The 25,338-nt window shown below is 33.1% G+C and overlaps 1 protein-coding gene across 4 annotated transcripts; it reads left to right on the plus strand.

The window, feature by feature from the left end:
- Window positions 1–11,210: 11,210 nt before the first annotated feature.
- Window positions 11,211–25,267, plus strand: LOC146540873 (regulator of chromosome condensation-like). Of its 4 annotated transcripts, XR_014879052.1 has the most exons (15): window positions 11,214–11,354; window positions 11,636–11,731; window positions 13,266–13,377; window positions 13,931–14,018; window positions 14,827–15,006; window positions 15,514–15,645; window positions 15,961–16,057; window positions 16,350–16,487; window positions 16,826–16,985; window positions 17,380–17,501; window positions 17,699–17,862; window positions 18,338–18,523; window positions 20,959–21,030; window positions 21,709–21,784; window positions 22,841–22,916. XR_014879052.1 is itself a non-coding variant. In XM_085200947.1 (14 exons), the coding sequence occupies exons 2-14, from the start codon at window positions 11,641–11,643 to the stop codon at window positions 23,089–23,091; spliced, it is 1,797 nt and encodes a 598-aa protein (XP_085057073.1). In that variant the 5' UTR covers window positions 11,211–11,314; window positions 11,636–11,640; the 3' UTR covers window positions 23,092–25,267. The 4 variants fall into 4 exon arrangements, 3 of the variants coding, with proteins under 3 accessions (XP_085057073.1, XP_085056318.1, XP_085057865.1); XM_085200947.1 differs by lacking the exon at window positions 20,959–21,030 and having other exon boundaries at window positions 11,211–11,314; window positions 22,841–25,267; XM_085200192.1 differs by lacking the exon at window positions 20,959–21,030 and having other exon boundaries at window positions 22,841–25,267.
- The last annotated feature ends 71 nt before the right edge of the window (window positions 25,268–25,338 follow it).

Raw genomic sequence — 25,338 nt, forward strand, 5'->3', positions numbered from 1 at the left:
TTCCAGTCAATTATCGAAACATTCGTCACGTCAAGTCACGTTCGAGTCACAGAGTAGACAGAGGGAACATAGGAACCTAGAATTAAGACATTGCCATTAAGACACTTCCGTTCCCCACTCCTCACCGTCGAATTCTTGAGACGTTGCATGTTTAATGGCACAATGGGAATTGAACCCACAACCCCTCATGCGCCGCGACGGCCACAAACCGTATCTAAAATAATGCTTTTTTTATTTATATAAAATGTTCCAAGCATTGACCATCATCGATACAGCCACACTTAACTGCGATTAAGACATTGTTAGGCCGATGCCATATGTTTAAACAAACTGAGGAAGTAAAAACATGTTCAATAATACATTTTCAAAGACGCGGCCGCTCTTAGTTTGCTCATTTTGTCCTATTCTTATACCGAAAACCTGACAAAAATAAATATATACCCGAAAAATTATAAAAATACCTCTATTTATATAGAAATAAAGGTTTTCTATATTGCAGATTTAATTCAGTACAGTAATAATGCGATGAATAAGATCGTTATACGCTTATTTGTCGCTTTTGTGCTTTTTGAGGGGTTCCTTTGTTGGTGAAGACGTCTTGTTCTCTATGGTATACGGGTGTTGGTTTAGGGGTAGCGGGTTCATTTTTGTTTAATATGAAGTTGTTTTTAACTAGCTATTGATGTGTCAGTTTAATAGGAGGATTAATTGTGAAATACAGTTAATGTATTTTGTGGTTTCTAATTGTTAAGTGCCATTTTTTTTTTGTTTAGTAAAGATACGACTTATTCATTATATAAGCATTTATTTAATAAAATTTTATTGAAATTAATTATTCGTTGTGTTGTTGTGTGAAACAGTAAATTAGATTCATACACATTTTAATTTTTTACACTGTCTGCTTGTCTGTCTTACTGCACTCTTTCATATCCAAGCTACCAGAATATCTGCCGAATTATTGTTACATATAGATGTTGCTTTCAATTTATTCTGAATCAATTATAATTACATTACTATTTAAATTAAATTTTAATGCCAAGAGCGACGTTGAATTACGCCACTCCGTACGCAATTCCCCCTGAATTCGCCGGAAAATGAGGAACGGATTGTCTTAACAGTAGGTTCCCTCTAGGTACCCCTCTGTGTAGAAACAGCGTGGAGGTGATTTATTTATTTTATTTATTTACATTATAATTTTAACTTGAGTCATCACCCGCATTAAGCAAAGCAATCATAACATAATAACATCCATACGTGCGAAGCCATAGCAAATTGCTAGTACACACAAACATACGGAACCCCATCCAAAGCCACTGCACTGTTCAATACAGTCAAGTACCACTACAATTACAATAGAGATTTGTAAACTAGATAAAACACACGTCTTTTGTTGTTCAAATGCGGATTATATTGACAGATGCTACCTACCGACCTACGAGTATAATCATAATGCACCTTTTCTTGGATGAAATGTATACTATTGTATGAAATTATTTGAGTTTGTTAATTGCATTGTTTTTTTTGGCTTAATAGTTTGGGAGATAAAATTGGTTGGTTGCTACTACCTACTTATATTTTTTTAACCAACTTTAATTGAAAGAAGGTTCTCGGTTAGATTTTTATGAACGTGTGTTGTTAGAATTGCATAATATTATATTTTAGGCTTCCAAGCACTAGTGCTATATTTCATAAATATATGTATGTTACGTTATACACAAAATTATTGGTAACTAAAAATCAGATCGAGACAATCCTATTAATTCAAATGCAGTAAGTTAAGGGAAAGTTAATGTTTCATCAAATTCGGTTCTCTATTTTAAATTTTCTAAAACGTGAAAAAATACAGTTAAGCCTACGTAAAAATAAGTATTCTTACATTAATTCATCTACTAAGTAAATATTAAAAGCTATGTAAGCGAACTTAGAAGCAATGGCACAGTTTTCAGAAGTCGGATTGCAGACCCGAGATTTCAATTCGATACCGTTTAGAGACGCTTTTATATGAAAAAAAATATTATTCTTTTCCCAATTCTGTTTTTATCACGAGCAATATAGCTTTCATCGCTGAAAATACACGAAATAATAGGTAATTTATACTAGTTAAACTGAGTGGTGACAGTATAAGAAAATTCTTGTCACCATTAACTAACTAATTAAACTAAACGGCAAACATGGCTTATTGCAATAGCGTTTACTGGACTGGCTGTAAGCGCGACGCTTGTGGGTTCTGTGGAAACGCTCGGGGCAACTAAATTTTCATTTCCGCACTACAATTCTGTGGAAGATAGGCAGCGTTGAGTTCCGCCACTCAACAAGCAATATATCGCATTCAGATGGGAATGTCTTAACATTAGCTGCCTGCCCTGCTATATACAGGAAACAGTATGACACCAAAAAAAAATATCTAAACTTTAACAACCGCAAATCTAAATACAAAATAATCGACAAAATAATAGAAATTTTAGACAAAAAAAGCGATACACACCCATAAATATTAACAAATAACTTAAAATCACCATAAGCTGGTAAGCTAGGGGAGTGCTGTACATCATTCATCGCGCAGAGCGGTCGCGCGTCCACAATGTGCTGCGTAACGACATAAACGATGACAGTACCATTTGAATTGAATTTAATTGATAATATCTTTATTATTATACTAGCGGACGCGCGCAGCTTCGCTTACGTATTTAGGAGTGAATTCTAATAAACCATGAAACATGTGTTCAATGAAATATTTTTAAGAGTTTAAATTTCAAATTTTATAAAAATCGGCGGCGTTTTAAAGATTTTTCCAAAAAAAATCTCAACCCCTTATTTGCACCCTTAGGGGGTGAATTCTAGAAAACCATGAAACACATGTTCAATTAAATATTTTAAGAGTCTAAATTTCAAATTTTATAAAGATCAGTGGCGATTTAAGAATTTTTCCATACAAACTTTCAACCCCTTATTTGCACCCTTAGGGGGAGAATTCTAGAAAACGAAGAAACACGTGTTCAATTAAATACTTTTAAAAATCTAAATTTTAAATTTTATAAAGATCGGTGCCGATTAAAATTTTTTTCCATACAAACTTTGAACCCCTGTTTCACCCCTTTAGGGTTAAAATTTTTCAAAATTCCTTCTTAGTGGATGTCCAGATTACGAAAGTAAACTTTTGTCCAAATTTCACGTTTCTACCATCAGCGGTTAAGGCTGTGCGTGCGTCTTACCTCAGTCAGTGAGGACAAGTCCTTTTATATATATAGACTAGCGGACGCGCGCAGCTTTGCTTGCGTATTTAGGGGTGAATTCTAATAACCCATGAAACATGTGTTCAATGAAATATTTTTAAGAGTCTAAATTTCAAATTTTATAAAAATCGGTGGCGAATTAAGAATTTTCCCATACAAACTTTCAACCCCTTATTTGCACCCTTAGGGGGAGAATTCTAAAAAACGATGAAACACGTGTTCAATTAAATACTTTTAAAAATCTAAATTTTAAATTTTATAAAAATCGGTGCCAATTTAATTTTTTTTCCATACAAACTTTGAACCCCTATTTCACCCCTTTAGGGTAAAAATTTTTCAAAATCCCTTCTTAGTGGATGTCCAGATTACGAAAGTAAACACCTGTCCAAATTCCACGTTCCTACGCACAGCGGTTATGGCTGTACGTGCGTCTTACCTCAGTCAGTGAGGACAAGTCCTTTTATATATATAGATAGATTATACTACGTGAAGCTAATAAATAGGAATTAAGTGTTTTTAACTTAATGTTTTCGAATCGTCTGATTTGGTATGGGTTATGCTCGTCTGTACATGTACATGTACCGTATATTCCACATGTTTTACGAAAACCTAAATTAACATTTTTGATTCCCGTACATAGCAGTGTATGAAGAGGGATCTGGGAACCTAGTGTTAAGATACTCCGTACACATTAAGACACTTCCGTTTCCCACTTGCCACCGAATTCTGAAGGAGAACGCCTGGTCGCGTTTTGCCGCGTTATCACAGCGAGGAAACGAAAGTAAATATTTAATTTCTTCGAGTGGTAATCGAACCCACAACCTGTCGTGTTCACAGCCGCACTATCGTAGTGCGACTTGCCTCTACATTTTTGTAATTTATGAATAATTTTCCTTAAACTTGTAATAAAATGCCTATTTCAAAAATCTATGATCTTTTCCCACAAATGGCAAATATTAAGTTAGATCCAATTTGTTCTAACCTATTTTATAAAAAAAATGTATAAATCTCATCACAAACCATTAAATGTAAGTGGTCCCTGTAGTATGAGGGCATAACCACACCCCACTCTTGACGTTTGAAGGGCGTACTTAAAGGAAGTAGGTGATATAACGATATAATTATGATCTATTGTTGTGCTTTTTAAAATTTTTCTATAGCTTCACGGATAGGCGGTAAGATGCCGTCATGGTGCAGTGGGACAGAGTGATTGTAAGCGCGGTGATTTGGGATTCGATTCCACTCGAAATGAATTTTCTTTTTTTTCACTCTAGTAGACAAAGTGCGGCGTAAAATTTCGCCATTCAATACGCAATATTTTGGAAGTAATACGGAAAATCTGGAACGAAGTCTCAGGTAAGTCTGAGTTGAGAGTCTGGTTCCCTCTGCCTGCCATACGGGTAAAGGCGTGAAGATACGCCTAAATAAGTACACTAAAATTCCTTTTTGAATAAGGTTTATGCTTATAAGAACGAAGATTCCTTGGTCTAATTGGACAAAATATTGTATTTAAGAATAATATAATTAAAATGACCATGAAATAAGTAAACGTGAGCTGACTATTCTATCTTCTTTAGTTAAATATTTATGTTCAATTTTATGGACCCCCTTAACAGAACGCCATCACAGTGACGACCTTCACCCCGTCTTCATGAATATATAGATAGGAAGGTACTATATTAAGCTCATATCCCAAGGACCAGGGCAAGCCATGGATTACCACATAAACGATAATAATAATACAACAAATACCAAAAACCAATAAATTATACTAATTATATTAATTTAATTATTTATCTCTAGATAAAAATCTGAAAAAATCCAAAAACGTAACACAATATAGATACTTACAACAAATAAAAAATAAAAAAAATAAAAAAGGTCGTATATAATCTGTCAATAAAATACACTGTTGATCGTTTTCCCGCGTCGGCGTGACAGTTGGAGCGGATTCTCGGAATTCCACCATCTTGTTTAATGTCCTCTGTATAAAGACCACCTAAGGGATTTGCCACGTTTTAATATTAAATTAAATTAATGTGAGTAGTATTAATAAATGATTAGCAAAATATTGTTTTATTAAGTACTTATTTTATGATATATTTTGAAAGTGTTTTCCACAGTGAGGAAAGATACGTTTTTAGCAAAACGTATTAGCCGGAATTGACTCTGCATCTCTTGTTCAGGTCTGCTAGTCGCCATAGTACAGAAATGAAAATATTAAATAGGTATTTCATTCCCCAGAGTTAGAATCGAACCTATATCCGTCACATTAACAATTGCACGTTAGTGCCCCTGCGTCATGACGGCTTCATAAGACTGAAAACAATAGCTAACATTCTTCAAACAAAAAATTGAACTCGCAACCATCGCTGTTAGGCGCCAAACTAGCGTCGATATTATTTTAAAAATAAATATGTATATCAAAATATAAAGATATAAGGTGCGCTGTGAGTGCTGTATCAGCCGTATTGTGGCAGCATCGTAGACGCTTTCTGCAGCATATTTATTGATTTACCCTCACAATGTGATGTTGCGAATAAGTTTTGCCTGCTGTTTTTTTAACTGTAATAAACTTTGTAATAATATATAAGAATTGAACTATTTGTAATTATTGTATCCTCATGAAACTTGACAGTTATATGTAGCTTAGGAGACAACAAAATTATGTTTTGGTTTCTATATTATTTTGAAATGTTTATCTGAAAGCGTTTTTTTTTTTTGCTTTTCATAATATACTTTTGCATCGCGGTGGAAGGCAAATACTGGGTTTTTTTTGGCAGTATTCCACTCAGGCAGCAGGATAGGCAAAGGAAACTTGGGAACCTAAATTTGTAGACACTATGTACCCATTAAGACAGTTCCAATCCTCACTTACCACCGAATTACGGAGGCAAAGCGTGTTTAGTGGCAGAACTCAACTCTGCGCTTTATCTCGTAAATTAAAAATATTTAATACTTGATTTCCTCGAAAGGGGATAGAACCCACGGCCTGTCGTGTTTACAGCTGCATGCTCATGCCCCTACGCCACGATTGGCGACACACAAAAACTAATGACAGACTCCATCTAAGCCAGGCGTTAAAACATTTACATAATAATATTATAAATTAAAATACACATATAGGATTTCTAACTGGGCTATAAAAATATATTTCAAAATTAAATTAGGTGTAAAAATAGCGTAACATTTATTATATTGACAAAACTTATATTAAAATAGCAATATTTTCACTACAAAATTAGTTCCATTTAGAAATCTAAAAATGTAAATGTCATACTTTAAAATTTTATAACATTTTAATTAATTCTACAATTTTATTACACCAGTTATTCAACTAAGAAAAGTAATCTCAACATAATATCAGTAAACTAAATATATTTTGTGCACTTTATTGTATCTAATTTTATATCTAAGTATTATTTATAAATTTAATTTGATATTACCCTCGTAGGTAATGTTCTGATACGACCGTGTCGAATATTTTACATTACCTAGATATCAGATTGTCCACAAGATTATTTGTAAAACAGAACTATAAAATAATATTTTAAAATTATTTATCTGTTCTTTAGTCAATCATTATATTTAGGTCTACATTATAAATACAAAACCTTTTTTTTATCGTGGAAAGCTCTTTTACGGATAGGTACATCGCCCAAGTGGAGATTCATACGGGACTCATAGACCAGCAGAAATAGGAGGTCCACACTACCCACTATAACCTCACGGTGCTCCGCCCCGCCACAAATCGGGGCTACGGGAGCCAAGAGATTCTTCAAGATTAGATAAACTCGGGCAGAATCTAATCTAGAGACACTCCTTTCTTTTCCTAATTCGACACACTGAGCATTGATTAGAGGAATTTAACGCCATGTTTTAAATTAAAATAAATAATAATATTAATATGTATATAATATTTTCTATTATAATCGAATACGCAAAACTTTCTTTACCAAACACCCAAGCCCCGCCGCGGCGTAACACGACACTCTTATATCACTTGGATACCACCCGCGACTGTACCTTAGATAGGTTGTTCTGTTACCTTTAAATATAACCTTTTTATTTCAAATATTAGTTTATATTCAAATCTATGAATAATGTGGGAAACTGGGAATTATAAAAGGAGAACGGAGTGTCTTAACACCACGTTCTTCGTATCCTGTATTTCTGTATAGGGAAAAATGTGAAGCTTAAATAATTATGAGATATTTAATGACCCACTTTCCGCGTAGGTACTTAATTCTCAAGATAGTGCCCGTTGAGTGGCTCAATATCACGCTTTGCCAGAGCAGAGATATGATGGTATTTTGTTAGCTTCACGCTGTATCCCGTATATAGCAGGGTAGGCAGAGAGCACCTGGGAACCTAGTGTTAAGACACTCCCATTAAGACACTTCCGTTTCCCTCTTTCCACCAAAGACCAGATCACCCGAGCGAGTAAATGAATACATGAATACCTAAATATTTTATTTTATCGAGTGGTAATTGAATCCACAACCTGTCATATTCACAGTTGCAACTGCAGCGCCACGACTGACCTCAATGATAATAAAGGTAATCGATTCCCCCAAATGGATGTCTCAAGGACAACCATCAGTTTATACTAGACACTGTGACACAATACAACAGCCTCATTCAATTATAAATATTAATACATTATTTACTACACCTATTTACAACAAAACCAATGCACCTCGATTATTTATTACACCGCTAGGTTCCCAGGTTCCCTCTACCAACCCTGCTACGTCCGAGGAAAAAAAGTTACAAAACATTACAGATTTTCTGAAACAATTTTTTACTAACGAGAGAAGAAGACAACTATAAAGGCTTTCGAGGTGGGCGGAGTTCATCGCCCCGCCCAGTGACACCCACACCGAAAATACGTTAATGAGTTCATTAATTTGTTTTATTGTATTTAATAATATATTTTAAGATATATTTTTTATTCTGATAATGGGTCCTTATTAGTACCTAGTATATTTAATTATCTACTATTGTTAAGGTGCTGAAGGGTAGGTTCAAATCTATATCTATACTTATAAATCTATAAATCTGTAGAAAAGTCGTTTCTGTACATTGAAAATATTTTTTAAAAAATTTGCCAGGGTCTTAAAGGATAACTAACAGAATCCATTTCCAGAATTTTTGGAATTTTTGTTTGTTTGTCTGTTTATATATAGATATAGATATGTGAACACATAATTATGTGTTCACATATCTATATTATTACACATAGATATTAATTATGTGAACACATAATATAACTAACGAAATTTGTTGTGTTTTTTACGTGATTCGTAAACACGTATCACGTAAAAAACACAACAAATTTCAGCAACTTTCATACATAAAAATTATAAGTAACTCAGAGAAGGTTTTAGTTTTTATTTCATTGTAATCGCTTCACTCTATCAAAGATATAAGTATTTAAGTTTTTAAGAAGTTCATATTTGAGATAGTAGAAATAGACATATGTAACGCTATCTATTGTCAACAAATGGTAGGTACTAAAGTATCTTGATAACGCATAAAACATACTGTTGATTTAAGCATTAATTTCGTCAGGAGGACTTTTAAACATTCTAATACTTTAGTACAACATAAATCCTCGGGCGAAGCCGCGAGCAGGCCGCTTGTCTAACATAATTATATATTTGTTATAAATATATAGGCAGTCGTAGCGCAGCGAGAGAGAGTATCCGATTATAAACGCGACTGTTGCGGGCAAGGAACATATATACTAGGTTGTGGGTTCTATGCCCACTGGCGTCGCGTTACCTACAGTTCAGTTTAGTTCCTTCGAGAGTTGGCCACCGTGGCGCAGTGATGGATGCGGGTTAGTTCTCGGTGAGTGGAATTAATTTTTTTCATTTTCTCGCTGTGGTAAACCAAAAACGGTGTCAAGTTGCGCCATTCATAACACAAGGTTTCGAAGGTCAAAAACACAAAAAATTAAGTAAGGAATATAGGTTCCCTTTGTCTACCTTGTTATATACAAGAAAATTAAAGTTAATAAAAGCCACCGTTGTTGTAACGTGAAAAACATAGAGAACAGCTACATTTAAAATCAACTTGAATTTAAATTTCGATATACAGGATAGAGACATAGTAATTTAAATCATAAGGTATCGATCGCAAAATTATCATATGCAAGTAGACCTAAAATTGCCTAAATTAATATATATGCATAAACACAAACCAAATCCAATTTTAGGTTTCCCCTTTAAGCACTTGGCACAGGTTGGTACAAAAATATAGTCAGCAATCATTTGTCTGGATTACCATATAAATAGCAACATTGTTTGCAACAAAATCGATACTTTAATAACAAAATGAATATAGCATTGCCTGATCAGATTGTAATTAATATCAAATAAATTAAATTTTAACAAAAAACAAACCAACTTCAAACAATAAACTATATAATAAATTTACTTAACACAAAGCAATAGTACCTACCTACTTTGATTTTGTTAAAAAATAATAATTAAAGAAAGATTTTATAATTTTAAAGTCGCTGCCAAGTAAAACAAACAGGCCTAGTAATTTGATACTGTACTAAGGTTGTAGCATTAGCTTTTTAGTTTATTGTTTGAAGTCGGTTTGTTTTTTGTTAAAAATTAATTTATTTTGCCATTATAAGTGATGGGTAGACCTGAAAAGAATGCTTCTCGAGCAAGAACGTAGTAGTTGTACTATTACATAGTACATAGAAAAGAACATACATAAAAAATATTCGGGAGAATTGACAACCTTTCCCTTCTTCTAAAGTCGATTGAAAATGATAACATCCTCTTTTTTGAAGTTGGTTAAAAAGAAATGAGTCTATAATTGTGCCTATAAAATTTAAAAAGTTTCCTCGATTTCTCCAGGATCCCATCATCAGATCTTGACATAGTCATCATGGCACTATCTGTGAGGTATACTCTTTCAAACAAAAAAAATATCCAAATCGGTTCAGGCGTCTTCGAATAATGGCTGAACGTACATAAAAAATACAGTCGAATTGATAACCTTAGGAGGTACAGATATATATAATAGGCTCTTACAGAAGTCAGATAAAAAAGATTTCGACGAATGGAGAACCTCCTTTTTTTTGAAAGTCGGTTAATAAATACATTTTCAGAAAATGTATTTATTAACCGACTTTCAAAAAAAATTGATTTTCTATATAAAAATGTTAATTATAAAACGAAAATTAAAAATAAGAAATAGTGGTCTCGTAGAACTTAATACCGTAAAGTAAAAAGAATTGTGGCACATTGTCGGAATTTCAACGTAATGGTTACGGGTACGATCCCGAGCGGACAATATGTTGTATTCTGCTAATCAATTCACAATGTTCGGAAAATAATGCCTCTCTAGGTACTCCTCCTCCTTAACCTGCCTGCTAAAAATATGCAGGAACAAACATGAAAGGTAAAAAAATTAAGTCATCATGGTGCTGCTTCCGAGTAGAACGTTTATAATTCTTTCACTCTTTATTCATTATTTATGTTCGCTGCTGGGAGTTTTGCAAAAAACAAACTATTTACATTAAAGTTTTGTTTTTTAACCATATACATTAGCATAAATAATATAGAAATATCTATAAATAAAAAGATATTTATATATTCCTTAACCAAATTACCTATTTACATATTTAAGAATTAAATATGTATTTAGAAATGTTTTAATTGACTATTCATTTTCTATAATAGAACTGTAAATATATTACTGAGTGTGAGCCTTAAATAATTCACTATTATCAAAGCTGCCATTATATTAGCCTACATTGTTTACCTGTTGCTTATATTTTTTAAATAAAAAAAGAAGTTACCTTTATTTCATATTTTTAAAATATTATATTGAATATTTTTAAATCTTTATCATCATACTCTTAATCAATAAAATATTACCAAAAACAAAATATATATAATCTGTGGCCTCGATGACATCACTTGTCGATTACCTCTATGTTTTACGTTATCTGTGGTACGTAGGCCAAGCGAAGCGAACAGAGGAGATGCACGGGATTTGTACTCTGTTGAAATAATACGTCACCTCATATTCTTTAGTGATATCATTTAATTGTTAGTAATTTGGATTACTATTACCCTTAACTATTAAACAGTAAGTAAATAATTCCGCTATGTTATAAAATTATTCCTTACGACATTCGTGCGTTGTTTGTTCCCAGTGTAGTGCTATACAAACGCATAATATAACCTATCTGCGCTTCGCATAAATCTATGAGGCCTTAGCCTCGTTATTGGTGTAGAGGCTTGCATTATGGAAACAATAAGCTAATGCAATTAAAAAGGTAGTGAAAACGTCATCAGTGCGAACGCATCGGCCAACAAATATTTGCCGCGCTCTGTGTGTTTACTGACGCGTCCTTTGCAATATTGCAGACATAATGCCGGCGGCGCGAGGCGTTAAACGTTCAGCGTCGAAATCTTCCGCAGCCACGGCATCTACAGGGCCGAAAAATAAGAAAAAACGCGGAGGTCAGTACTTGTAACAATGTTATAGCAGTTGTTTTCTTTACAATTCTATTCGACGTCAATGACCTGTCAAATCATGATGGCGGGAAATGCAGACCATAATACTGGAGTATAATTGGCGCCTTTTTGTTTTTAATTCTCAAATGCGATGCGTTAATTATGTTTCTGTTTCCATTTTAGGTTCGCAACAAAGTAGATTTTTGTTTCTATTATAATATATATAGCTAGGGTTACGTAAGCGTGTTTGAAATGGAATAATTTTGAGGTTAGATGAATTATCGGCACTAAGCGCGTCGAGTGTTTGCCATTCTATTTTCTAATATTATTAGCGCTGTTTATAGGGTTGACCTTGATTTCAAGAAATTTATACGCCGCATACCTATTTTATATTATTAATTTAGTATTTGAAACATAACATGGATTTTATAAATTATTAGGCACTTAAATCGCAAATAGGACTTTAGATAAAACATGGAAAATAACTGGTAGCAATATGGTAATAACATGACAATGTCATAGATAACCATTCAATTCAGATTGTATGTAATTATAGCTAATTTTCGTTTAGCGACATCAATAAGTACTTTTACTTTAATGTTTTTGTACCTTATCAACTATAATAACTTAGAAATAATGATAAAAAAATATTGACTCGTAATAACTTCGTCAAATATCAAATGTTTTCGTACTATTCAATTTTTAAAAAGATAACATAGCAATTATAATTAGAATTATATATTTTTTTATATTATAAATATTTGCTTAGTCACAAAAACACTGTATTGTGATAAGAAAACCTGATGACATATTGACATATAATTGTTTCCTATCTACAGTGTCAATACTTGCTCAATGCCATAGAACATTGCAACAAATATAATTTGAACTCAGTTTACTATATAACTATGAGGTTCCTATGGGTCAAATTTAAATGGATTTTAGTATTATGATACAAGAATTAATTGCTTTATGTTGTAATTGGATGTTACATTATATGGTTATTGTTTTAGCTTTACACTTCTTATGTAAATATAAAAGTATAGGTACAAATTGTAAACCTGTTGCTAAGACACTTCATTCTCAACTTTCTGTCTAATTTGGATGCATTATGACCTATCGGATTAAGAAGCTGCTGCCATAAATCACCACATGAGCACCCATTGCTTTCCATAGTAAGGAGTTTGGAGCTATTTTTGAGATATGCAACCAAAATAAAAAAAGATTCAATATAAAACAAGAAAAATTACCACTTAAAATGTCCCAATGTATCAATAGGAAAATTATTATTAAATTTCTGTTGAAATTATTGTTCATATTGTGTAATAATATGTAATTTAGTTTTATTAAATTACAATATAATAAAGCAAAAAAAATATGTTACCATCTCTATATTTATATTGATATTTCATAAAGCCATAATTTTACATTGTGCAAAATTATAAGAAGTGTGAAGTTAAAAACATGTGATATTTATACTTAAAACTTATAAAATTCTATACTTGTGGTGTTTAAGTTAAAAATATTGTATTTTTAACAGCAATCCAGTTAGAAATACCATCCGCACCCAAAAAACGAGGTTGTGTGTTTACATGTGGACAGGGTGATGTTGGACAACTGGGCTTAGGTGAAGATGTCATTGAGACTACTAAGTAAGTATTACAATAATATATATTTTTACTTATTTAAATGCTGATGGTACATAGAATAATTGTAGGGTTTATCAAAATATTCTTTATTCAATTAGGCCATTACAGGCAGTTTACAAAGATCAAGTTACAGAGACATGTCAGTCCTACAGGTAGCTACCACTGGCTACAGCATTGCCGCTAAAGAAAGCCTGCAATTTAATAAGTCCATATATTAATCATGATGAATGAGCATGAGTTGTGTTCTGCACTACACCAGAGTGGGATAATGAAAATTATTAATTCCCCTGTGTGGAATTTGGACTTAGCCTGAGAACTCTTCCACTGCACTACAGTGTTTTTTTTAATACTAAATAAAACAAAAAAATACTATTTTGATACAAAACATGTGTCAGTGTTGTTTCTATAAACATGTGATCTCCCACTAAGAGTAAAAAATACATCTTTGATGTAAGAACTTTGTTGACTTTGTCTACAGATATATTTATACTTTTTTTTGTTGTTATCTAATGTTAGTGATGTTACCCTGCACCATGACTATTTTTATTGTTTTCAGATTTAAACATGTCTCTGCCCTCGGCAACAAGATTGTGGATGCTCGTGCTGGCGGCATGCACACTATAGCCTTGGACTGTGATGGCAAAGTGAGTTTTTTATATTAAATAATACTATTTATAGTGTTTACTTCCGGTTTCGCCCCTATTGTTAAATAGATATAACTAATAAAATGTATGATACATTCTAAATGCAACAGATGATTGTGATGTAAAATATAGCCTATAGCTACAGCCAATTAATGGACTTTCTAATGTCGTTTATTTTTAAATTCTAACCAGTTATTGAGTTAATAGAGAAATTAAATAGAGAAACTCTTAAACTTCATAATATTTATTAAGAAGTACAGAAATAGAAATATTCCTGATGAAGATATTTTGGTCACTTAACACGCAATGTCAAAGAATTCGGCGGAAATTGGTGATCAGAGTACCTCTCCCCACCATGCTATATACGGGATACAGCGTGAAGCTATAAAAAAAAATATTTTGGTAGTCAAGTGAGAGTATCTTGTATTGTCTGGGCCTTTTATGGTGTTCTGATACATGATATTTGATTTTGTTTGGGTAGTGTGTTAGTAAGTCCCCAACTGAGTTTGGTTGAATAATTATTTTGATTATAGCAGTTGATGTGCAACATTTTGAAATTGGGAAAAGTGAATTCTTTATGCTATATTCCGCATATAGTAGAGTATACAGAATGAAACGTAAGGTTAAGACACAATCCCCAAACTTTCTGCAATTTTTGGAACATTGCGTTTTAAAATGTGGCGCCACAATTATCTTGTCACTCGAGTGAGGAAATGAGAATAACTCATTCTTCTAATTTTTACAATAATACTACTTTTTTGGCTTCTTGACAGGCATAATAATTATAATATTTCTATTTTCCACATAGGTATGGACATTCGGCTGCAACGACGAAGGAGCCCTAGGCCGCCCCACCGCCAACGAAAAGGACGAGGGAACTCCCCGCGCGGTGTCACTGCCCAGCGCCGCCGTGGCCATAGCGGCGGGGGACTCCCACTCTGCCGCGTTGCTCGACAGCGGAGATGTGTATGCGTGGGGAGCTTTCCGGGTCAGTGTAACTTGTCGGACTGACTGACAAGAGACTTTGCCTGCTTGCCTGACAAGGCATTTCGATTGACCTACTTGACTCACTAAAACGAACGAGGGGAATCCCCATGAGAATTTTGTGTTGCAATACATACTTACTACTATCTAGACTGTCAAACTTTTGGACTGACTTACCTGACACCCCGTCAGGTAAAGAGTGAATCTACATACAGTGACTGATAAATACCTACCGTAAATGACTAATTAATTCTGCTGCTGACAGGCAAGCTGCAGCTAGGAGTTAGCTGAAAATTGCTGCGCAGATCTGATTTAAAGATTTTTTCTTACTTTGATTATTTACCTTCCAAGAGAACAATGCGCAACAGTTGAAATAAAATATAACTTCACAGTTGCCACGACTTCCTACTACTATATGAAACATACAGTGTTACACAAAATAAGTTGTTACAAAACTATCTCTATATTATCTATATCTTATTTTAATATATATTTTTTCTTACGTTCACAGGACTCGCACGGCAGCATGGGTCTCATAATGCGCGGCCGTGAGGGCAAAGCTTCCAAGGAACCTATCAAAGTGGACGTCGGTGAGACGGTCGTCGATATAGCTTCTGGTGGCGACCATCTTGTTATTTTGACTGTATGTATTTTATTATTTTAATGTTGTAAATCTTATTTATTAGGTTGGGCAAGAAGAAGTTAATATGAAGACGAGTTGTGTGTTAACTTAATGCAACCAGAGTGGGATAATTTCAATAATACAAGTACCCCTAATGGGGATTGAACCCAAAACTATAGTGTCTGCAGTCAAATGCTGTTCCAGTACAGTAAGTTCATTTATATATGATAATCACATATATAATTACTTATACTTGTAACAGAACCGAAATAATTTTAAATTATTTAATTTAATATAATATTGGAAATTTTATATTAACTTTTAATAATTATATAGACATCCGGCTCAGTGTACACAATGGGTTGCGGTGAACAAGGACAGCTCGGTAGACTGTCTCAGAGGTCAGCTTCGCGGGACACCAGACAGGGTTTCAGTAAGTTAAATTTTCTTCTTTATACCTATATGACGAAATAATAAAAAGAAATGTAATTTAAATAAGATATGTATTTGCCTGACTGTAAACGCGATGGTTGTGGATTTCTATTTCCCTTCGGGGGAATTGAAATATTTAATATTTTCATTTCCTTGCCCTTATAATGGAATGTCCCAAAAAATCGTTAAAACACGTGGAACGAAAATTTCCTAATGGGGTATGGTGTGTTTTAAGCCTATTTGTATTCTTATGTTCCCAGGTTCCAATATTAATATACATTTTTATTTCTCAGGTGCTCTTTTAGTACCATCAAAGGTGGTGCTCAAGTCGGGAGCGTCCCGCATATGGGCTGGTTATCATGCAACGTTTGCATTGGACGGCGCCAGTGATAAGATGTTTGCTTGGGGTCTCAACAATTATGGACAGTTGGGTTAGTATTGTTTGTTTTTGGGATTTATAATATATATATTTGTACATATGCCTATGTCATTTAAAATTCACTTTATATTTACTTATATGTATAACTAGAAATTATATTTTTTCAATTTAATTCTGTGGTTTTTGATTGGAGATTTTGTATAATATTATTTAGAAGGTTTGATAAAACCTATAAATAAAAAAAAATACTATGTATTAAAATACATTTTTAACAATAATATGTAATAAGCGAAAGAGAACTGTATGAATAGTTATATTATTTTAAAAAAACTTAAAATAAATACAAATGAAATACGTAATTAGACATATATCTTTCAATATGGTTTACAGGTATTACAGGGGAAAAACGCAAAACTGCCATATACTCCCCCACGTGGTGCGACGCATTCTCGACGCGCGGCTGGAGAGCGGTCGCGGCCGGGCAGCACCACACGCTGGCAGTGGACGCGGCCGGCATCGCACACGCGCTCGGCCGGCGCGAGTACGGCAGGTGCGTGTGAAACACCTTTTACGAGCGTATGTTCATATGACAAATACCAGCTTTGAAGAGGCGTATATAGGTGGAATCGTCTCCTTTAGCGTAGAGGCGTATATAGCTCCTTTTACGGGAGCAGCATATAGGGAAATATATTTCAAACCCATATATAATTTGTTCTTAAGAACAACGCATGCAAATGCATGCATTTGTTAACAAATGGCGTTTTATTTTACTATGATAATTTTTTAATGAAATATTTTGTTTGAAAAAATCACTTTCATCTCTGATTTTAATTATTAATTTAAAGTGGTAATGAGAAAAACACTATATAGTGCGAAATAACACATAACAAAATGTTTAAAATATATAAATTGTAATATAAATAAACTTATTTATAATATTACAGATTAGGCCTAGGCGAGAAATCCAGTGACGCAGAAGTGTTAGAACCCATTCCCAAGTTGCAGAACAAGAAATGTATCAGTATTGCAGCAGGCACAAGCAATTCCTTTTCAGTTACAGATGAAGGTAGACATTAGTTTATATTATAGTTTTTTTTTATCTTCACGTTGTATCTCACATATAGCAGAGTTAATAGGGGGAACATAGTGTGAAGACATTCTATTCCCCATTAAAATACTTGATATTGGACGGTCTTTATTTCTTTGTAGTTTGGTTAATAATGTTAATGATATGAATTAAAATATTTTTTTCTTATTTCCCAGGCGAAGTATACGCATGGGGTATGGGCAGCGAGGGTCAGCTGGGTACAGGCGCGAGCGCGGACTGCAGCGAGCCCGCGCACGTGTCCCCCACCGCGCCCGCATCCTCTGCCCTGACCGTGGCGCTGCAGGTTTCCGCCGGGGGACAGCACTCCGTACTGCTGCAGGTAAGGGACACTCGTATAATGCAGTCGACGGGTCTTGGTCGCTTTGATCTGCGCATTGTTCACTAGAAAAGATAATAATCAAAGGTACCGCACTGTACATAACTCGAAAAGCTAGCTTGCTCATAGCATTATTATTATTAACATTTAATTTATTATTTTTATCATTAATGGTTAAGTACCTCAAATTGAGACTGTCGTGGCATAGCCAGTACGGCTATAAAAACTGCAGATGTGGTTTAATTTTCCTCTCAAAGAAATGAAATATTTTCACTTTTTTCCTCTGGTACCAAAACAAGTGCATTGTTGAATCTGACCATTCAGCACGATATATCTTATAAATGTGGTGGAAAGTGAATAGTTCCCTCTACGTATGGTATGGGTAGTCTGATATATGTTAGACTAAGTTAATGCGAAGCTAAAAAATACTTTAATATTATAAAAAAGATAACCTAAAAAATTTAATTCACCACTACAGGAGGATCCCACAGCCCAAAAGGAGGCATCCCCAGCACCAGAAAAGGAGACAGTAGAGGACAAAGTGGGGACAGTTGTGGACAAAGAACAGAAAAGACCGAACAAGAGGCAGAAGAAACAAGAACAGGATGAGGAGATATCATCCACGTCAAGTGTTCAGCCTGTTGCTGATGCTGAGAAACCTGAGGTAGAGAAATATGTTCAATTTTCTAGTAACTTCATGCTTTATCCCGCATTTTCGTACATAGCAGGGTAGGTTGAGGGAACCTAGTTTTAAAACACTCCATTGTCTCATATATTTTTTACTCAGCTTGTCTGATTTTGAGATATTGTGCTATGCTGTCTTCTTGAAATTAAAATTATTACCAATAATAATGAGGAATAATAAAATAAATCACCATCACGCTGTATCCCGCACACCTAGTGTTATGACACTCTGTTCCCCACTTTCTGCCGAATTTTGAAGGCATTACGTGTTGAGTGGTGGAACTCAACGCCGCGCTTTTGCAATATATAATAAGGAATAATAATAGGAAAGCGTGAGGAATAATACAATAATATTAAATACAGTTATTTAAAATGATAAATTTAAAAGTGTTAACCCTTGAGAGCTATATGATGTAAAAACACCCAGGTACATTTGGATTTAGTTGCACTTTAATTTTTATCATAGCAGCAATTTTAATTTTGAGGCAATGATTATAGTAAAATCTTTGTTTTATTGCGGGGTTGGATTCCACTTGTTTTCTAGTCTTGAAATTTGGTGGAAAGTGGAGAAATGATTGTACATACATTAAGTTCAGTTGTAAAATACTGAACTGTTTCAAAGAACATATTATATAAAGATACTATGTCCATAATACATATGTCAAAGTCTGAGTAATGTCAATAATAGTCTATAAAATAATATACAGGGTGGAATTGTCAGCACTACTTTAAATGAAACCACAGTTTTAACTACTCTATAAAAGTCCAATATAATTCGGAAAAAAATAATTCCCAAAAATGAAAAAGTTATTTTTTCAAACAAAATAAATAATAAAATTATCGTTTTAAAATAAAACGCCATTTGTAAAGTATAACATAGGCACGCACACACTTACCTGTCAAATCGGAAACGTCGCACACGTATGTGTGCGTCACACGAAATACAGGTATGGATAAAAATCGTGAAATGAAAAAAAAATCCTACGTCCAAACTGTTGAGGTACCTTGATTAATTTCTTAGGTGTGGGTTTGAAATATATTACCCTATATGCAGTTTCAATAAAAGAAGCGCTGCCTCTTCCACCTGTATAGTTTCAAAAAAACTGTATTTTCTACAACAAGCACATTCTATAAGCACTTGTGTCATAGAAGGGCTTGGAGCTATAAATTGTAAGAGCCTAAACCTGAATGGTTTATTAGTGACCTTTGAGGAGTTCCAATATACAGGTGCCAGCTCATCACAAAAAATGTGTAATGGATGTTTTACTGTATTTTGGTAAACTCTCCTAATATTTATTATGTTATTATAATCAGTTCATAAATTTAAAAAGTTATTCAATATAAAGAATGTATACGACAGTATTTAAAATAAATGTGTTATTCATAACAACATAATTATTTGATAATGTTATTGACCATGAAAATATTTCAGATGATAAAATAAATAATACAATTTTAAATCACTTTGAAACGAGTTTACTTCAAATCAACAGAACTGTTGTCATGTCACTCAAAATTCAATGGAATGCCAACACTCAAAAATATGTTAAATCTTTGTCCGAAATAGATTTATTTTGATGTCTGTATAAAAATTTTCTGATAAATTTTATTAAATTTTTAAAGTGGATGGTCTCTAACCAAAAATTCTATGCATATAGATATACGGTATTTACTTTTATCGAAAAAATAATCCTATTCTATATTTATTATTCAGTTTTTTTTGCTGACACTATTTTATGTCATTGTTATTACTTATTTAGTAAAAGGAATAACAAAAATTTACGTTTTAAAGGGGAACCCGACATATTACCCATTTATGTGTTTGTAAGTTGAATTTTACATTTAATGATCTGTAGTTTGTTATACTCGTGTAGCTCGACCTAATAAAACCATGGAAAAAATAATTTTTGAATGTATTATGTGGTACCAAATAAAGGTTGGATACATCTTTGTACTGAAATAAAACGAATGTGTTCTTTCGACATACAATGCTATATATATATGAAAGATGCGTGAAGATATGGCAATATATAATATGATCTCGCAGTCGTGGCCGCCCTGAACTTGCTGTGAAGATTTGATATTAGGATTTTTTTTTTCACGTTCAACTGTTTACTTCTGGAGTGAACATGTGCAAAAGTTCAAAATGCTCAACTCAAGAGCGGCTACGACTTGTCGATCATACTGTAGTAGTTTACTACTAATGGTTTGAAAGACATGTTTCCTAAGAAATGCTAAAAATGAAATTGTTAAATAATATATAAACGTCCAAATCCCTTTTCCTATTTCTATTAAAGCTTATTATAATTTTTTTGAAGTGTCTATAAGTTTTTTTTGTATTTTCATTGTTAATTACAATGTCATGTTTTATATACTTTTTTTTTCATTATGTAATAAATAAATAAATATTAATAGAAAAAACGGACAATGGCAAAGTCGACGAAGTCCAGCGTATCCAGCAAAGGCAAAAAGGCGCTTCGGAACTAGGTTTACTGTTATATATATTTATGTAAAAACAATTAAAGGAGTATTTATGTATGTTCAAATAGTTGATTGAATACTGGTTGGGTCTAAGCTCAGCTTTGCGGTTGTGTGAGTGTTCGTGTATAGTGTAGGTATGATACTTGCTTGGTTTAAACCGGTCTATTGTAGAGTCACATATTTACATTTTAATATTTTACTTCTGGTTCAGTTTAAAATGCAATATAATTTGTCAAAATCACCATACAAGAGTGCTGAAGTTTATATGACCAAGCAGTAAAAAAAAGAAAAAATATTCAATGACAACACTGTTGTTGATAATATGGAATGCTTTACACACAACCAAAAAAAAAACCTAGCAGGGAAAATTATGATGATTGATATATTTTTATTGATTCTTAATAATAATTTTTTTTTTTATTTTTTGTTTTATGTCTGCTTATAGTAATCACTCACCCAAATGCAAAGCTCGGCTATAGCCTCGCGAACTGAATATTGTTTGTTAAAGTATTTTTGTTTTAATAGAGGTGAAGGTAACGTAGTTTAGAATGTAAGAGTGTCGAGTAATACATTTAAATAAATATATATAATAATTATTTTTTCTATAGTTGTGTTGTCCAGTGCTGTCTGTAGAATGAATTTATTTATTAATATTTTTATTTAATTTGTTATATTTATTTGCAGAAGGTAAACGGAAATGAGAAAAAAGAACCCGAAACGGAACAGGAAACGGAAACGCCAATGGAAGTTGATGACACTGGTGAGTCGAAATTATATTTTAGTAGTATTTATCATATCTATACTTTTTTTATGGAAAAGACAAGGCAAACGAGCGTTCGGGTCACCTGATGGTAAGTGATCACCGCCGCGACACCATAGGGACTATAGGTGCGTTGCCGGCCTTTAAGGTGGAGATAGAGATAGACGGGCTTTTTGATGGTACCCAGTTCGTATCGACCTGGAAACACTGCCGCGGATAGGCTATTCCACAGTTCCGTGACACGTGTAAGGATTGTGGTGTGCCACGTATCCAGGTGGTGTGGATGATATTTTAGCTTGTGACGTAATGTGCGGTTAGAAAATTTGGCGGCAGGTAACAGGTCAAACAATTCTTCAGAACATTCCCCATGATAAATGCGGTAGAGAACGCACAACAAGGATACGTCTCTACGCAAAGCCAGAGGGTCAAGCTTTTCAAAGTTTTTCCTAATGTAATATTATAAAGCTGAATAGTTTGTTTTGGTGAATACAATGGTCAAGATCTGGTTTAAGTAAAAACTATTTTTGTGTTGGCGAGTCCATTTATCGAGGAGGGCTAAAGGCTATAATACAATAAAATAATGGCAATGTAACCCACTATACCTGCGGTCAGAGCCACTCCCACACTTATAATGTGCCATGTCATTTTGTTTAGCTTCACACTGTATCCTGCACAATAGACAAAAGGAACCTGGGAACTGGTCCAATTAAAATATTACTGTTGACCACTTTCCGTCGAATTCTGGAGGAACCTGGGAACCATTTCCATTAAAATACTACTGTGGACCACTTTCCGCCGAATTCGGTGAAAAGCGGAGAACATGTTAAATTGCGAAACTCAACACCGCGCTTTGCCTTAGAGTTACCAGATTGAGGAAATGAAAATATTAAATACTTCATTTCCTCGAGTAAGAATCAAACCCACAGCCTGTCGCGTATACAGTCCCACGTTTGTGCCCTTTTACTCCCCTCCAGATATTTCATGCATAACTCTTAGCTATTTGTTTCTGACCATGCTGACGAAGGTATAGAAAATATATATTTTTATAATTTCCAGACAAAGCACAAGAAAACAAAGATGACAAACAAACAGACGAGCCAATGGAGCATACTGACTCGGAAAAATCACAAGACACATCCAGTCAAGAAGGCACCGACGAGGTCAAGACAGACCCAGACCTCGCGGACAACGCCCCAAACGAGACCACTGAAGTCCAGAGCCCCCAGGCCCAGACCCAGGCTCAAGCCCAAGAGGCAGAGGTCAATGGAACCGTCGAGACCAAGTCTGTGGTATTGACGACGGCGTGATGGTAAATTAAACTTATTATTTGTTTAATATTTTATATTATCTATTATTAAAAATGAGCGGCGTTTTGGGTTTTTGGACTTTTGATTTTTTGACTGTTTTGTTTTTTTTTTTTTTGTAATTTTGTCACTTGTTGTATTGTAAGGTATACAAAAAATATTGTGTGTCAATGTTTATACCTATCAGTTTTAAAATCAAAATTCTGATTCCGTTCAATCGTTACAATCGAAATTTTGTATGTTTAATTTTTTTTTTCAAGGTTGTTTATATATAAATAATTTTGATTATAACGCAAAGCCGCTCCGGCGTAGTCGCGTGCTCACGTCAACTGCGATTTGACATTGACATTTTGATGACAGCTGACGTTTGATCTGTCAAATTTGACATCACAGATAATAGTCGTATATTCCAGATTCCGTTACGAAATAAATGTAAGTGTTTTATAGAATAGAAACAATATAATTACAAATTTTCAATAATAGATTTTATTTAAATGTGGAACGCACTTTTTAATAGATAACATTAAAGAGATGGGCATTCAATTTGATGTATAAAAATGCATAATGTATAAGTCAATAAGCGAAATTAGACAGAACAAACGTCATTTTGTCTAAAATCTAAATAAAAAAGTAATATATGTTTAGACTTAATTATTAGTTTTATATATTATTACGTCGAGAGGAGTTTTATATTGACCCGAAAATTATTAAAATAAAAAAAATATGCACAATTTTTTTTTGTTGTATTAGTCTTGTTCTTTTATTTCTTAATTTTTGTTAGTAACATTATTTAAGGTTATTTAAAAAAATTTAACGGCGGACGTGAAATTAAGACTGTTACTGTAATTGCGTGTATAACTGTAGTTTACAAAAAATCTATTAACATCGTATTTTAAAATCGAGTTAGACAATTATATTTTTACAAAATATACGTCTAAATTATAATAATTTATATTTCTTTAAAATGTTTTTTAAATTGATTTTAAAATACGATATATATTATCATTATTATACATAATATATTTATACATATGTATTGTCTAATACAGGAGTTTTTTTGAAAATATCATTTTGAAGTCTAACTTCTCTGTTTAAAGCGAAGCTTTAAATTAATATACTGCAAAGAAATTCCCATTATATATCAATTTTATTAATAAATAATAAAAATGCCTGTAAAAGATAATATGTATCTTTAAAAACGAAACGCACATTCTTTTTTTGTTTTAATCATGTAAAAGAAAATAAAGCAAGCTTTTAGATAAATAAAAAAAAATGACAACGCAACAGTTTGAGTTCAATTCCCACTCGAGAGAATTAAGTAGTTTCATTTTCTCGCTTTAGTAAATAAATACGCGGCGTTGACCTCCGCTATTCAACACATAATGTCTCCAAAATTGGGTGCTGCATGAGGACTCCTCATGCTCATGCATGCTATATGCGGGATATAGCGTGAAGTTAAAAAATATATACACGAGTATTGCTATATTTTTTTTTATATGATTAATTATGATAATAAACACAAATCGCAATTGATTAAACGCAACTACGTCTTTGTAAAATATATATAATATATATATGTAGATGGTTACAATTGTAACTAAAATAAAATTATATTTAAGTTTGAGGTTGCTAAGTATTATTGGTTGTTTTTGCCATTGTTTATTTATTAATATATATTGAAAAGAAATATATAAAAAAGTTTTTTTCCGTTAGTAAATGTTTTATCAAAATCGGTGAAGCTTTTTGGCTTTTTTTATATCGCTTTGATAATGCCATGACATTTTTTTCTAATTGTTGTTATTATTATTATTACGGAGGCTATATTGAAAAATTGTTATTTCACGTATATATTATTGTAGTACAGTATTTGTCTGTATATGCTACGTTTTAAGGTTCGATTTCTGCTCGAAGGAATAATTATTCCTGCACGTTTTTTATTATATTTTATTAGTATAGTTATACTACTTTTTTATATTTATTATACATGTATATTAAATATTATTCAGTGGCAAAGACAACTAGTGAATTTTAGTAAATAAGTATTGACGTCGTCGTATCGTGGTATGAGGTAAGTGTAAGTACAAACATACACGGCGTTATTTACATTAAATAATTGTTAAAATAAATGAACTATAATGTAATAAAAAAAAACGTGTTTTCCTAATAAAACTGTAGTGTAGATTTGAGTTTTATTTTTAACATTTGTGTATTTATTTATTTTATTTTATTAGTACCATTTAACAATATATA

Source organism: Heliconius melpomene, chromosome 1 (assembly GCF_056956725.1).
Source record: "Heliconius melpomene rosina isolate 202511_hmr_F chromosome 1, ASM5695672v1, whole genome shotgun sequence".
Taxonomy (NCBI): Eukaryota; Metazoa; Arthropoda; class Insecta; order Lepidoptera; family Nymphalidae; genus Heliconius; species Heliconius melpomene.

Excerpts from the sequence above, each read along its gene's own strand:
- LOC146540873 (XM_085200947.1), top strand. The coding sequence starts at position 11,641 with ATGCCGGCGGCGCGAGGCGTTAAACGTTCAGCGTCGAAATCTTCCGCA. Across the intron at positions 14,019-14,826 it reads CCTTGGACTGTGATGGCAAA|GTATGGACATTCGGCTGCAA; the intron begins GTGAGTTTTTTA and ends TTTTCCACATAG. Across the intron at positions 16,488-16,825 it reads CAACAATTATGGACAGTTGG|GTATTACAGGGGAAAAACGC; the intron begins GTTAGTATTGTT and ends TATGGTTTACAG.